The following is a 16,551-nucleotide window of genomic DNA, read 5'->3' as shown; positions in this document are numbered from 1 at the left end:
ACTTGTGCAGAGGGTCGGAAACTAGGGGCCCACCGGGGGATTCACCTGTACCCCTGTGGGCCAGTAGAAGCCTGGTCAGGATAGGTCATCAATATCAGATTGTAAGGGTCCGACACCCGGCACACCTGCCATTCAGCTGTTTTGGACAGCTGCGGCACCAGAAACTATATGTATGGAGTGGAAGAAGGCCAGAACCAGCATACTGAACCTCAGCTCCCTTTCACTTAAATAGGACCTGAGCTGCAGGACCCTGCCACAGCTACTACACCATGTATTGAGCTGTGCTTTGTGCATAGGATAGTTTCCAGCACTGCAGCTGCCCAAAACAATTGCTTAGTGGGGGTGCCAAATGTCAGACCACCACCAATCTGATATTGATGTTCTATCCTCTGGATCTGTAGCCCAGACAACCGCTTAAATCAGTAACTTTGCACAATGTATTTGGTGGTCCCATCATATACTACACGTGTAGCAGTATAACATCCTATGCTTTAACTTTCTAAAAATGAGTTCTTTCAGCTATGTATACTTGTCTCAGCGTGCAGAAACAAAGAGAACTGTCTGCAGTTGTGTGCTTGGTGTCCAAGATCAAGCATTTATGGTATGGAATCTGGTACATATATTTAAAGCTCATAAACAGCAGATATGTATAAGGTACATCAGTGTATCTCTGTAGGCACATGTGAGGGAGCCTTGCGTGTTCCACATTAGCATACCGAATGGCTGACACCCCGCTGTATTTTTCAGACGGCTGGTAATTGCAGCCTCTCCCTGTGTCAGGCACACCCAGGCTGCGCTCTCCAGCTCTGGAATCAGAGCTTCTCACAGATATCTGTCAACAAAAAAAGATTTTGTTACCGGCGTCCACAGCAAGTACACTAACAGGTCTAAATGGCTGACTTCTCTCGTTCTTCTATTTCCTATGATTTGCCTCTTTGGCGTCCAGACTCAGTAAATAGTGAACATACGTTGTACCTGAGCTCTCCTTCATCAGAAACCTACTCAACAGAGTCCTACACTAAAAATGTGTCCTATTCTCAAAGCATCGAAGAGACCTTTAAAACCGCAGTGAAAGTGACATCTGAGACCAAACCTGCACTCAACCTGGAGGATGGCGAGGAGAAGCTTAACACAGAACTGTCCGCCTTCAAAGACAAGGTGAGTGCAGAGGGAAGGGCAGATGACGATGGGAGTCTACATGTCTACACACTGTAAATATGGATGGGTTCAATTCAATGAGGAAGTGAAGGAGAGGAGACTGAGAGCCCCATGCATTCACTTTACACTGCTGCATAGGGAGCGGTAAAACACAAGAAACTAACACATATTAATATTTTTATATTTGATATAGATAAATCTGTTGGATTTCCAGTACTGCGCTTTTCACAATTATACACTCCAAACCAGTGGCGACTCTAGGAACAATATATAGGAGGGGGGGGGGACGACAAAAGATACCACAGTGAAAATGGGGGGGCACTAATAATTTTCACCACTTAATCATACTACAAAAAAAAGGAAATAAGTATATATAAATAAGATTACAAAATATGAGAGTATTGCGGTATACAGGAATACCTTTTTATTGTACTCACCTAATATTTAAAAGACAAGCTTTCAAGAGTTTTCCTTTCTTCCTCGGTATGGCTTCAGACCTGAGAAAGAGAGAAACTCTCTCCAAAACTTTTCTTTATAGTTTAAAGCAGTTTCAGCAAACACCAGGCCTGTGTAAATAATCCCATATGTTAAACATGTCACCAAAGAAGACCAACAAACAGACGCTCACAGGCTTAGGCCGCATGCACACGGCAACATCCGTGCAGCGGGCTGGACCCATTTAACTTGAATGGGTCCGTGGTCTGTCCGCACAGCAAGACAATGTGACATGTCATATTGATTTGCGGTGCGGAACAATGGAAAGAAACACCACGGAAGCACTCCGTAGTGCTTCTGGTGTTCCGTGACTCTGTTCCGCATCTCTGGAATTGCCGACCGTTTGCGGACCGCGGTTGTAAAACGGCCATGTGCATGAGGCCTGATTCACAAAATGGTGAAGAGTTTGGAGAAGGGAACAATCTAGGACAACATAACTGAATAGGAAAGTGAGCTGAATTGGAGAATTTCTTTCAAATCAGCTATGTTATCTTATATTGTTCACTTCTCCTGACTTCTCCAAACTCTTCACCCTTTTGTGAAATAACCATGCACACCCACATGTTGGTGTGTGCAACTAATACTACTTGTAACGCAGAGTGCGGCGGTCAGGGGTGCATGTAACGCAGAGTGCGGCGGTCAGGGGTGCATGTAACTCAGGGTGCACTGGTCAGGGGTGCTTGTAACGCGAGGTGCGCTAGTCAAGGGTGCATGTAACGCAGGGTGCGCTGGTCAGGGGTGCATGTAACGCAGGGGCGCTGGTCAGGGGTGCATGTAACGCAGGGGGCGCTGGTCATGGGTGCATGTAACGCAGGGGCGCAGGTCAGGGGTGCATGTAACGCAGGGGGCGCTGGTCATGGGTGCATGTAACGCAGGGGCGCTGGTCAGGGGTGCATGTAACGCAGGGGGCGCTGGTCAAGGGTGCATCACAGATAGAAAAGGTACTTACAGTTCTAATTTGCTCTGTCCTCGTGCCTTTTTCCTCTAGGCATGGTGGCAGGGGGAGGGGCGTGCAAAGATGTTTCCTGATGTTAAATCCCCAAGCAGCATTATTTTCTGCCTCTGCAGGCCCTGCTAGGCTGAAATACACAGGCAGCCAATGGTAGTGCTGCCCTTTCCCTCCCAGCCAATAGCAACTGAGGTGGGCGGGGGAAGATTCACTTGGCTGCCGACTGCCGAGGAGCTCATAGTGAAGCGGGTGAGCAGCATGGGCAGTACTTTCAGTTTGCCAAAACTGACAGATCCAGGGCTGTATTTAATATTGATTGGACCCTGGGCAAGAATTTACTTGGGCCCCCTGGATTCTACCTTCCCACACCCTAGCATGCAATCACGCCCTGCACCACAACACACACACACACACACACAAAAATCCACACACCTCGTAGAATAGTAAACTTTAATAATGATGAGTGGCCACTAGAGGTGTTCCTTGGCAGTAATGTAAATACTTCCTTTTTTCTGAAAAGACAGTATTTACATTAAAAAGCTTGCAGAGAGATGCTATAGACACCAGAACTACTACATTTAGCTGTTGTGGTTCTGGTGACTACAGTGTCCCTTAATAGAGAGAAAAAAAAAAGAATCAGCACAAAAGTATCAAATTTTACAATGTGAAAATAGTACTGTACTAACCCCTCCATCCACCCCTACATACAGGGTAATACAACACCACATACCTCTTACATCCAGTGATGTCTCTTTGATGTAGATGTTCTCTTTCCTCATCTTCTCCTTTTAGACCTTCAGACCAGACCACAATTTTTCAGATATTTCTCGTCTCTGCAGTTTGACAAACAAAATCTTAGTTTACTACTTTTCCATCATCCTTCCATCTTCTGGACAAATCATCCTACCACCCCCAATACTGTGGCGCTGTGCTCCCCTCCTCAATACTATACCGCAGAAACAGATAAACCCCCTGATAATAGTAGTACCATGCAGATAGTGCCCCCTTCGATAATTATTGGCATACAGTGCTCTAAAATAACTGCGCCCAGCAAATAGTGTCCCTGTCACTAATAGTGTAAACATAACGTCCCCCCCAAAAAATTGTGGTAAGCTGATACTATGCCAATGTGCCCCCACAGTAATAGTGCACCCAAAAGTCCCACCGTACGGCTCAGGTGGCACGCCGCCCGCATCGGTCTCTGATAGAAGACGCCTCTCCCTCCCCTGCCCCGCCGCAGCACTTCCATCTGTATCGCTGTCCTATACAGATGACTATGGAGATGAGTGCTTCCACAATGGAAGCGCTCATTTCCCTGTGCTCTGCCGCCGCCCCCCACGTCAGTGGCCAGCGGGGCTCAAGAGGCAGCTGCCCCTTTTCTCTGCATTAAAGGGCTTCTGTCACCCCACTAAAGTAATTATTTTTTGGGGGGCTAGATAAATTCCTTATACTGCGATATATGAAAATATAATGGTGTTACTTACTTTCTGGTAGCCTCCGCAAAAAAACGCCCCCTCGTCGAACCTTCTCATCTCAGAGCGCCTGCGCCGAATGAACACAGGCGCACGATTTTTGAAATGCTGACAGGGCCGGCCGGAGGAGGAGATCGCGGCTGGCCCTGTCAATCAACACAACGAGGGGGCGGTTTTTTGCAGCGGCTACCAGCAAGTAGACGCCCTACTTGCTGGTAGAGACCTAATTTACATATTATAAAAGTTCGTTTTTATAAGAACCTGCTGAAGGAAAGTAAGTAACACCATTATATTTTCATATATCGCAGTATATTGGGTGAATTTATCATGAGTCATTTTTTAGATCATTATTAGAGATGAGCGAATCGAAGTTGACAAAGTGGAATTCGATCCGAATTTTTGGAAAAATTTGATTTGCACTGAATCCGAATTTCCTCACGCTTCGTGGTATCGAATCACATTTTTTCCTAAAATAGTTGTTGCAAATGTTAGGAAATGGAGCAAATAACTCTGAGAATAAGGGATCACCCACAATGCCATGCATGCAGCCAATCAGCAGCCAGCCAGTCCTATGATGTCATAGCCCTATAAATAGCCTCAGCCATCTTGGATTCTGACATTTTCCAATGTGCTTAGTGCAGGGAGAGACGTCAGCAGGCACTAGAGACAGTGCTAGGAAAGACCAGAAAACTTATATTTTGTTGAATAGAAGTTCAGGGAAAGATTATTAGAAGTGTAGGGAAAGGATAGGGTAGAATTACCTTGCTGCACTGACTAGGGATTCAAATTGACATTATACTGCTGCTCTCAGGTTTGCAATAGTTGATACCTCTGTAAATCCAGCAAACTGTTCTTGTTATTGGGGTGCAAGTACTTTGTAATACAGTAATTAACAGGGTGTATTACTAGGAAATATTTCTACATCTTATTAGCCCTTGTGCGGTGCAGTTAAAGGTTCTAAAGCCTTTTTTGGCATGTATAAGTGGGAGAAAAGGGCTTATTTGCTGTTCAGCGGTAAAGTTATGTGTTCTAAATACTTTTTTGGCATGTATAAGTGGGGGGGGGGGGCTTATTAGCCTTTGTGTGGTGAAATGAGAAAATTACAGCACTTTTGGGGGGTGTATTAGTAGCAAAAAAAGTATTATTTGCCGTTCAGCGGTGCAGTTATATGTTCTAAAGCTTTTTTGGCATGTATTAGTGGCAAAAAAAAATATTATTTGCTGTTCAGCGGTGCAGTTATGTGATCTAAAGCCTTTTATGGCATATATTAGTGGCATAAAAAAGTATTTTTTCCCGTTCAGCGGTGCAGTTATATGTTCTAACGCCTTTTTTGGTGTGTATAAGTGAGAAAAAGTAAGGCCCTATTTGCCATTCAACGGTGCAGTTATATGTTCTAAAGCACTTTTTTGCATGTATTAGTGGCACACAAAAAAAGTATTTGCAGTTGTGTGGTGAAGTGAGAAAATTACAGCCCTTTTTGGCGTGTATTAGTGGCAAAACAAAGTATTATTTGCCGTTGTGTGGTGAAGTAGTGACAAAATGACTGCCTTTTTTGGGGTCCATTAATTTTCTTTTTAATTACTTATTTAATCTAAAAGTATGTCAGACAGAGAAGTGACAGGCCCTGCACACGGGAGGAGGTGTAGAAGCAGGGGTCACTTCCAGAGGCCTGAGTTCCCAGTGTCAGCTAGCGGTCGTGTCTTGACCAGCAACAAAGCGGTTCTTGAATGGTTGACTCGGTCATCCACTTCGTCCCAAGTGACATCAGACACCCCCAGCCAAGAGTCGGTGGGTTCGTCAGACACAACCCTCAGTTGGCATAGCCCGGGAGCAGGCCCTGTGCCTTCACCTGTTCTCAACCTGCCTCTGTCATTTTCTGTTCCTTCAGCCAGAGAAGTATATGTTGAGGGCTCAGCTCCACTATACAGCGAGGACAAGCTACTAGAGGACAGTCAGCAGCTACTGCCCAGCCAAGATTTGGAGAAGACATCCGCCCCTTCCTCCGGTAGGTGGGCAAGTAGTGATGAAGAGAGTGGCGTGGATGATGGTGTTGCGAGCGGTCAGGCTCCTGAACCAGAAACCATTGAGGAGGACATCAGTGATGTGTAGACAGTACTCGATTATGATGTAGTCGATCGCAGTTAGGAGCTGGGTGATAAAGGGGGTTCATCATCATCGGGAGAAGAGGGTGGCAGCTTGCGCATGAGGCAGCGGCGGAGCCAGGAAGCAAGTGGCGTGGCCGAGAGTCAGCAGGGTGGCAACAGAGGAAGGTCTGGAGCCAAACATGCCCGGGGTAGACCACCCATTTCGCAGGAGCCTACCTGCCCAGAAAGTAGTGGTGCATGGGTTCACGGAGGCAGCGGAGATAGGAGTCAGTGCGAAGTGTTGGGGGTAAAATAACCTACTCGGCGGTGTGGCAGTTTTTTGATAAGCCGCTGGAGGAGGTGAGCGTGTCCATATGTACAATATGTGGGCAGAAGGTGAAGCATGGCCAGGGTGCTAAGGTTGGCACCACAGCCTTGCGTCAACATATGCAGCGTCACCATAAAGTGGTCTGGGAGAACCGTGGTTCCAATGTGGTTGTCCAGCCTGCCGCAGCAACTGCTGCATCACCCAGTGACACACACCCAATTTCAGGAAGTCGAGGCTCCACCACCTCAGCCTAAGGGAGCTGTCTGTCCTTCCCATCATCTACCAGTCCTGATGCTCCTGCTGCTCGTCAGTCATTCCGTCAGCAATTGATCACCAAAGCAATTTCCAAGAGATAACAGTATAAGTGCACTCATCCAATGGCGCAGAAGCTGAACATGCTCCTGGCCAAGTTGCTAGTGCTGCAGTCCCTTCCTTTCCAAGTGGTGGACTCTGCCTCTTTTAGAGAACTGATGGCTTGTGCCGAGCCAAGGTGGAGAGTCCCAAGCCATCATTTATTTGCCAAAAAGGCAGTACCAGCCCTGCACAAATATGTAGAACAGAAGGCGGTCCAGTCCTTGAGGCTGTCGGGGTCTGCCAAAGTGCACGGCAGCCCCAACGTGTGGAACTATGGTCAAGGACATTATATGTCCTTTATGGCCCACTGGGTAAATGTGCTCCTGCCCAGCCAAATCAGCAAATTGGCCAGGTGACACCACTTCTGCCTCTACGTTCTCACGCCGTTAGTCCTGCGATAATGTCTGCCTCTGCCTCCTCATCCTCCACCATGTCCTCAGTCTCCACTGCAGGAACAATTCACAGTGCTCCTCCAGCATATCACATGTGCAGGGCACGGCGCTGTCATACTGTTCTACACCTCATTTGCCTGGGTGAATGGAGTCACACAGGGGAGGAACCACTCTGTGTCTTTCATCAAGAAATCGAAACCTGGCTTTCTCCACAACAACTCAAAATCGGAACCATAGTGACCGACAATATGAAGAACGTGGTGTCGGCGCTGCATCAAGGAGGGCTGAGCCCTGCGCCCTGCATAGCGCACGTGTTCAATATGGTTGTCAAATGGTTTCTGAAGTCTTTCAGCCATCTGCAAGACATCTTTGCATGCACTTCAGCCACTCGTACACCGCCAAGCACATCCTCCTTCTGCTGCGGCAGAAACGGGTCCCCCAACATAGGCTGATATTCAACGTTTCCACCCGTTGGAATTCCACCCTCTATATGTTGGACCGACTATACGAGCAGAGAAAGGCCATAAACGATTTCTTGATGATCCAAGCAGACAGGAGTACTCCCCTGTACTCCCCTGTGTAACTTCGATGTCAGCCAGTGGCAGCTCATGCGTGACACCTGCCTTTGCTCAGGCCCTTTGAGGAGGCCATGTTATTTGTCAGTCACCAGGACTATGGGATTAACAATGTAATTCCACTGCTTCATGTCCTGGAACAGATGCTGATAAATCTGGCTGGTCAGGGGACTCGGAGACGTGGCGCCTAGATCTCACGGCCACATGAGCCCTGTGGGGGCTGAACTGGAGGAGGAGGAAGACATTGGAGCACAAGCAATGTGTAGTGAAATGGGTGGTTTTTCTACACAGATGACAGCAGAGGAGTAACAGGAGCAGCCATAGGAGCTACAGGGCGATGACGAAGATGAGGCAGAGGACCCAGACACACCATGGCAGTATGCAGTGGAGATGGCGTCAGGGAGTCCCTCTGAGTCACTTGCACAAATGGCCCAATGCATGCTCACTTGCTTGCGTAGTGACAGCCAAATTGTCACAATTCGGCAGAGTGATGACTTCTAGCTCTCCACCTTGTTGGACCCTAACTACTGATCCAAAATGGGGGCCTTTACACTCGCTGAGAGGGAAGACAAACTGAGCTACTATAGAGACTTCCTATGTAGTCAGTTGGCTGCTGCCTATCTGCGCCATCGTGCATCCCACTCGCAGGTCTGACCGTGAGGGCGCTCACCTTTCTCTGCCATGGCTGCTGTAGCAGGGTGAAGAGGGGGGGGTTGGAGCAGTTCTAGCTCCATCAGCAGCAACTTAAGTCTAGAGTCGCTGATAAGCAGCTTTCTTCACCCGCCTAGTGAAGAAACTATTCACCAGTAGCAGCAGCAGCTAGACCTGGAGCAGGACCTGGACCAGCAGGTAGTGGCATACTTGGACAGCACCCTGCCACCCCACATTGAAGATCCGCTGGACTACTGGGCAGCCAAACTAGATTTGTGGCCGCAACTGGCTGAGTTTGCCCTGGAAAAACAGTTCTGCCCAGCCAGTTGTGTGGCATCAGAGAGGGTGTTTAGTGCGGCGGAGGCCATAGTTACCCAAGGAAAACTTGCCTGTCCACGCAAAATGTGGAGAGACTGACCATTGTTAAGATAAATCAGGCATGGATCAACCAGGATTTTCACCCACCAATGCCTGATGCATCAGATTAGATCATCCATGCTGCATCACCCGAACCTGTTTCTTCTGGCTACCTGCCTCAACTACTATTATGATGCTGCCACTCGCCTGATGCCAAGTGCTCCTTCTTACACCCACCATCATTAGCGGGTACTGGTATTGCCACCCACCTCCCCACTTTGTCACTGGGTCACTCTGTGGTCTCCTGATGCTGCTGCCACCTCACCACTCAGGTCTCCTCTTGCTGCTGCTGCTGCCACCTCCACATTCTGTCATTGTGCCACTCTGTGGTCTCCTCATGCTGCTGCTTCCACCTCTACACTATGTCACCTTGCCACTCTGTGGTATCCTGATGCTTCTGCTAAATCAACACTGTCACTCAGCCACTCTGTGGCCTCCTCATGCTGCTGCTGCCACCTCCACACTATGTCACTTTGCCAGTCTGTGGCCTCCTCATGCTACTGCTAAATCAACATGATGTCACTGGGCTGCTCTGTGGCCTCCTCATGCTGCTGCCACCTCCACAGTATGTCACCTTGCCACTCTGTCGTCTCCTCGTGCTGCTGCTAAATCAACACTATGTCACTGGGCCACTCTGTGGCCTCCTTATGCTGCTGCTGCTGCTGCCACCTCCACACTATGTCACCTTGCCACTCTGTGGCCTCCTCATGCTACTGCTAAATCAACACAATGTCACTGGGCTGCTCTGTGGCCTCCTCATGCTGCTGCCACCTCCACAGTATGTCACCTTGCCACTCTGTGGTCTCTTCATGCTGCTGCTAAATCAACACTATGTCACTGGGCTACTCTGTGGCCTCCTCATGCTGCTGCCACCTCCACACTATGTCATCTTGCCAGTCTGTGGCCTCCTCATGCTGCTGCTAACTCAACACTATGTCACCTAGCCAGTCTGTGGCCTCCTCATGCTGCTGCTAACTCAACACTATGTCACCTAGCCACTCTGTGGCTTCCTCATGCTGCCACCTCAACACTATGTAAATGGGCCACTCAGTGGTCTCCTTATGCTGCTTCCACCTCCCTAATATTTCACTGGGCTACTGTGTGGTCTCCTCATTCTGCTGCTACCTCAATACTATATAATTGGGCTACTCCGTGGACTTCTCAAGCTGTTCTCCCACCCTCCCCACTTCATGTCTCGGCCACTATTTTGCCTTTTTGGCCTGGTTGACATCATCAGTTATTTGACCCTTCTTCTGATCTGTCAGAAGGAAGGAAAAATGAGACGCACAATGGATCCTGTCTTCGTAGCAGCTGTAAGGCCTGTATGGTCCCATCAGAATTGGCTTATGATTTGGTAGACAAAAGTAGGTGTGGGTACAAAACACAGAAGACAAGCAAATATTCCATTCACGTGTCATCTCTGTTTTGGATCCACTCCTGTTTTTGTTTTGTTTTTTGGCTTTAGCAATACTGATGAATTACTGAAAAAATGCTGACCGAGTGAAGGCGGATGCTCAACCGACAGGATCCGTAATTTTGGGGGTTATTGTTCTGAAGGATCAGAAGAAGGGCAAAATAATCAGTGAAGTCAACACAAACTTACTGCTAACACCCTCTCCACTCTGTCAGGGGGGGCTCTACTTGTATAAGCGTTTAATAGAACAGGTTCTGTAGACATCTATGTGGAATCGGCTGACGACGGTGTAAAAGGACTGCTCTCTTTAAAGCTACAGTAGGATCTTGGGCCTCTGCACGGTTCTTTATACCTGGCGCTAACATCGACCTGTAAGGCTGAAATCACACTTGAGTTATTTGGCCAGTTTTAGCCCCATAACTGCCCAAATAAGTGAAGTGTGCAGTGATTCTAAGAGGGACGCCTGTCATGTGCGTGTCATACTGACTCACAGTATTGTTTCACTACCAGAGCAGACTCCCTATGCGTGTTACTGCAAGGCAAAGTGTTCTACACCACTATACAGGCTCTCTGCAGCCAGGAAATAGCTGTTTTTAAAGCGATTCGCCATTAATAAATTTGGATCTAATCTTTTTGGAAAATTTGGCTAACTGGCCGAATTGAACTTTTGAGAAATTTGCTCATTTCTAGTCATTATTGCTTCTTTGGTGGACTATGCCAAATTTATCAAATGTCTAACTTTATTTGTTACATTTGGTGTGTCTATAAACCCAACACTTTTAGCTAGAAATTATACTCTAGTTTTCCTATGCAACTTTTTGGGTGACATTTAAAAAAAAAAGTCACAGTGGTCTAGAGTGAAACTAATTAACATAACTAACTATATCAACTTTCCCATTTACTGTGATTCAGTGAGTGATGTAAGATGCAAAAAGTTGCACACAAAAATAGTCACAAAAACACAATTTTGTGACTTTTTAATGCCAGAAATCTGGTGAGGTGATTATGCCTATCAAAGTAATTGACTGGATCTTAAGGATCCTGCCCATGGTCGGACACCTTGTCAGTCCTGACTTGTTCTCTTTCTCATTCGATGTGGGCTATATGCGTGGACCCATTTAAGTAATGCTAATATAATCATTTAGGGGGTCATTTCTTAAATAGAAATACGCCTAAATTAGGCATATTTCTGGCGCAAATTGCGGTGCAAAGATACTTTGCACCGCAATCTGCAACTTCTTCCCGCTCATGACAGCGGGCGTGGCGTGGGTGGGACAACCCGTCTCATTCATTTTTTTCTACATTTGGTTTAGGCGTAGAAAATTATCTAAATGTAAGACAGCTAGGAAGATGTCTTACATTTAAATGCGGCGATGGATCCACCAAAGTTATGAAGAGGCCTGAGTCTCTTCATAACTCTGGCAGATCCACCGCCAGCGCAGGGCCTAAGGCTACTTTCACACTTGCGTTCGGGGCTCCGCTAGTTAGTTCCGTTTAAAGGCTCTCACAAGCGGCCCCGAACGGATCCGTCCAGCCCTAATGCATTCTGAGTGGATGCGGATCCGCTCAGAATGCATCAGTCTGGCAGCCTTTGGGCTCCGCTCCGCTCAGCAGGCGGACACCCGAACGCTGCTTGCAGTGTTCGGGTGTCCGCCTGGCCGTGCGGAGGCAAACGGATCCGTCCAGACTTACAATGTAAGTCAATGGGGACGGATCCGTTTGAATTTGACACTATATGGCTCAATTTTCAAACGGATCCGTCCCCCATTGACTTTCAATGTAAAGTCTGGACGGATCCGTCTGCAGCTACTTTCACACTTAGAATTTTTTCTACAATATAACACAGACGGATCCGTTCTGAATGGATCCCATCGTCTGCATTATATGAGCGGATCCGTCTGGGCAGACCCCAGACGGATCCGCTCTGAACGCAAGTGTGAAAGTAGCCTTATTAAGACCGGCAACTGTAAATGGATGAACTATAAGAGTCCCACACATTTTCCACACGGTATTGAGTTGAAAACACTGTTTACTGATGTTTTTGTCCGTTGTATGTGACTATATTAGACTGTATATTACTGTGTGAAATTTTGCACCCCACAGTGTTTGGGAACTTCCTAGTGCTCAGAGTAAGAATTCGTGCCTCAATGGAGTTCCCATATCATGTGTTAGTTGATGACACTAGGAATGGCATTTCTGGATATCATCCTGCAGAAGGAGAAAGTGTCAGTGAAGGGGTCTCATTGTTTTGTTGCCCGATATCCTAATTTGATGTAAGATTTTGCTGGGCCAGAATTGTTGCACTGCAACATCCGTGGGGGATGGGGGAAGCGGAAGTGGGGCATCCATATAATTGTAAATTCTTAGAGCCTCATATAAGTGTATGCACAGTATGAATGATGGTAGCGAGACATGCTGATGCATGAGCAGAGGCCTGGGCCTAGTAGGCCACCAAGGAGAAAGACTGAAAGTTCTCAAAGGGTCAGAAGAGACAGCCATAGAGGCTGATGAGCCCGGTATAAATTCTTGTTCAAGGGAGCCAGTGGCTACTTATTGTGTCCAAAGAATCATAATGGCCCATAAGCAAATTCAGCATTGCATTAGGACTGATTGCCCCCACAACCTGATCAAAGGTAAGTCAGGCTGCAAGCCGGAAGAGGCATGTGGCCCGCCATTGCAGAAGCTGCATGGAATGGAAGCGAGGTGAGTATTTTAATGTTAAGGTTATTTTTCTCACTAGAGTGGAACATACTACTGGGGTTCTATAGGGGTCACAGGCTTTATAACTACTGGGGCACTATAAGCATCAGGGGCATTATAACTAATATTGCCACTACACGGGTAATTATAACTACTGAGGCACTACAAGGTCATTTTAACTACTTAACTACTGGGATACTACGGGGGGGATTTTAACTGCTAGGGCACTATGATGCATTTTAACTACTGGGGACATCACAGTGGGGCATTTTAACTAATAGGTGCTTTACAGTGGGGCAATTTAACTACTGGGGGAACAAAGAGGTTATTTTAACTAGTTGGGGCTTTTTAACTACTGAGAACACTACAATAGAGCATTTTAACTACTAGGGACATTATAGGGAGGCATTTTAACTAGTGGGCATTATAGGGGGACATATTAACTATTGGGGGAATTAAAACTACAGGAGTACTAAAGGGATTTTTATAACTACTGGGGCACTACAGAGGGCATTATATCTACTAGGGCACTATAGGTCCAATTGTAACTACTTAAACATTGTAGGGGGCATTATAACTAATGGGGGCACTATAAAGAGGTCTTAATACTACTGGGGGCTCTATAGGAGGTTTACTGGTTGGGACAATACAGAGGGGCCTTAGTAATACTGGGGGAACAAAGAGGTTATTTTAACTAGTAGGGGCTTTTTAACTACTGAGAACACTACAATAGAGCATTTTAACTACTAGGGACATTATAGGGAGGCATTTTAACTAGTGGGCATTATAGGGGGACATATTAATTATTGGGGGAATTAAAACTACAGGAGTACTAAAGGGATTTTTATAACTACTGGGGCACTACAGAGGGCATTATATCTACTGGGGTACTATAGGTCCAATTGTAACTACTTAAACATTATAGGGGGACATTATAACTAATGGGGGCACTATAAAGAGGTCTTAATACTACTGGGGGGGCTCTATGGGGGTTTCCTGGTTGGGACAATACAGAGGGGCCTTAGTAATACTGGGGGAAGAACGAGACAGAAAAAATTAGTTGGTCTCTTGGACCTGAGCGTGTGAGCGTGCAACCTCTCTTTGATTATATAACTTAAACTAAATCTTTAACTAAATCTTTATTAGAATTCCTAAGATACACATATATATAAACCTCTTGGGATCAGACGGTTAAAACTATCAGGAATGGGTTAGTTCCGGGGTAGGTTTATCTATTGCTGATGCGTGATTCACATGTTGATTCATGTATTCCCCGTGGGATAGCTGCACTCTAGGTGCTTAAAAAACTTTATTAGTACCCCCTATCTACCCTTCCTGCCTAAAAACTGAAACCTGCTTCCCTACATGTTTCGCCGAGCGATTTGGCTTCTTCAGGGGAAACTAAACAGGTTCTGAATTATTAGTAATATTGGGCACACTACAGAGAGGGCCTTATTACTACAGTAAGATATAATACATACATTGTTTTAAATATTTTGTCAGATGTTGCTATGGTATACTGAAGTACAATTATAAGCATTTCATAGTTTTTTTTAAATTTTGTTGACAACTACATTAAATTTATGCAAAGATGCAATATTTACAGTGTTGCCCCTGTGCTCTGGCATATTGGATATCAGCTTCTGGGCAAAATGCTGACTAATGGCAACTCATTCTTGTCTAATCAGTGCTTTATCACAATTTCTGTATTTTGGTTTGTCCACCCAATTTTTTGAGGATTGACCACAGGTTCTCAATGGGTCTGAGATCTGGGGATCTGGATTTTTCTGACTATGGGCTCAAAATTGTAATGCTTTGTTTACCAAGCCACTTAGTAATCACTTTTGCCTTGTGACACGGTCCTCCATCCTGCTGGAAAAAGCATTGTTCATCACCAAATTGCTCCTTGATTGTTGGCAGTACTTGCTCTCAGAGGATGTTTTGAAGCCATGCTTTATTCATGGCTGGGTTCTTAGGCAAAATTGTGAGTGAGCTCAGTCCATTGAATCAGACGTAACTCCACAAATGAATGGTCTCGGGATGCTTTACTGTTAACTAGAGTTGAGCGAACACCTGGATGTTCGGGTTCGAGAAGTTCGGCCGAACATCCCGGAAATGTTCGGGTTCGGGATCCGAACCCGATCCGAACTTCGTCCCGAACCCGAACCCCATTGAAGTCAATGGGGACCCGAACTTTTCGGCACTAAAACGGCTGTAAAACAGCCCAGGAAAGGGCTAGAGGGCTGCAAAAGGCAGCAACATGTAGGTAAATCCCCTGCAAACAAATGTGGATAGGGAAATTAATTAAAATAAAAATTAAATAAATAAAAATTAACCAAAATCAATTGGAGAGAGGTTCCATAGCAGAGAATCTGGCTTCCCGTCACCCACCACTGGAACAGTCCATTCTCAGATATTTAGGCCCCGGCACCCAGGCAGAGGAGAGAGGTCCCGTAACAGACAATCTGGCTTCATGTCAGCAGAGAATCAGTCTTCATGTCATAGCAGAGAATCAGGCTTCACGTCACCCACCACTGTAAGAGTCCATTTTCATAAATTTAGGCCCAGCACCCAGGCAGAGGAGAGAGGTCCCGTAACAGAGGATCTGGCTTCATGTCAGCAGAGAATCAGTCTGCATGTCATAGCAGAGAATCAGGCTTCACGTCACCCACCACTGCAACAGTCCATTGGCATATATTTAGGCCTAGCACACAGGCAGAGCAGAGAGGTCCCGTAACAGACAATCTGGCTTCATGTCAGCAGAGAATCAGTCTGCATGTCATAGCAGAGAATGAGGCTTCACGTCACCCACCACTGCAACAGTCCATTGGCATATATTTAGGCCTAGCACACAGGCAGAGCAGAGAGGTCCCGTAACAGACAATCTGGCTTCATGACAGCAGAGAATCAGTCTGCATGTCATAGCAGAGAATGAGGCTTCACGTCACCCACCACTGCAACAGTCCATTGGCATATATTTAGGCCTAGCACACAGGCAGAGCAGAGAGGTCCCGTAACAGACAATCTGGCTTCATGTCAGCAGAGAATCAGTCTGCATGTCATAGCAGAGAATCAGGCTTCACGTCAGCCACCACTGCAACAGTCCATTGTCATAAATTTAGGCCCAGCACCCAGGCAGAGGAGAGAGGTCCCGTAACAGAGGATCTGGCTTCATGTCAGCAGAGAATCAGTCTGCATGTCATAGCAGAGAATCAGGCTTCACGTCAGCCACCACTGCAACAGTCCATTGTCATAAATTTAGGCCCAGCACCCAGGCAGAGGAGAGAGGTCCCGTAACAGACAATCTGGCTTCATGTCAGCAGAGAATTAGTCTGCATGTCATAGCAGAGAATGAGGCTTCACGGCAGCCACCACTGCAACAGTCCATTGGCATATATTTAGGCCTAGCACACAGGCAGAGGAGAGAGGTCCCGTAACAGACAATCTGGCTTCATGTCAGCAGAGAATCAGTCTGCATGTCATAGCAGAGAATGAGGCTTCACGTCACCCACCACTGCAACAGTCCATTGGCATATATTTAGGCCTAGCACACAGGCAGAGC

The 16,551-nt window shown here is 46.6% G+C and overlaps 1 protein-coding gene across 1 annotated transcript in view; it reads left to right on the top strand.

Moving 5' to 3' along the window:
* The first annotated feature begins 404 nt into the window (after positions 1–404).
* Positions 405–16,551, top strand: part of LOC122932726 (keratin, type II cytoskeletal 80-like) — a 61,830-nt gene continuing 45,683 nt past the window's right edge. Inside the window, exon 1 of the mRNA XM_044287314.1 lies at positions 405–1,158. Coding sequence (XP_044143249.1) covers positions 892–1,158 — 267 coding nt within the window. The 5' untranslated portion in view covers positions 405–891. The remainder of the gene's footprint in view (positions 1,159–16,551) is intronic.

The sequence above is a fragment of the Bufo gargarizans genome, chromosome 3, assembly GCF_014858855.1.
Source record: "Bufo gargarizans isolate SCDJY-AF-19 chromosome 3, ASM1485885v1, whole genome shotgun sequence".
Taxonomy (NCBI): domain Eukaryota; kingdom Metazoa; phylum Chordata; class Amphibia; order Anura; family Bufonidae; genus Bufo; species Bufo gargarizans.
This window is presented reverse-complemented; position numbering and strand designations above follow the sequence as displayed.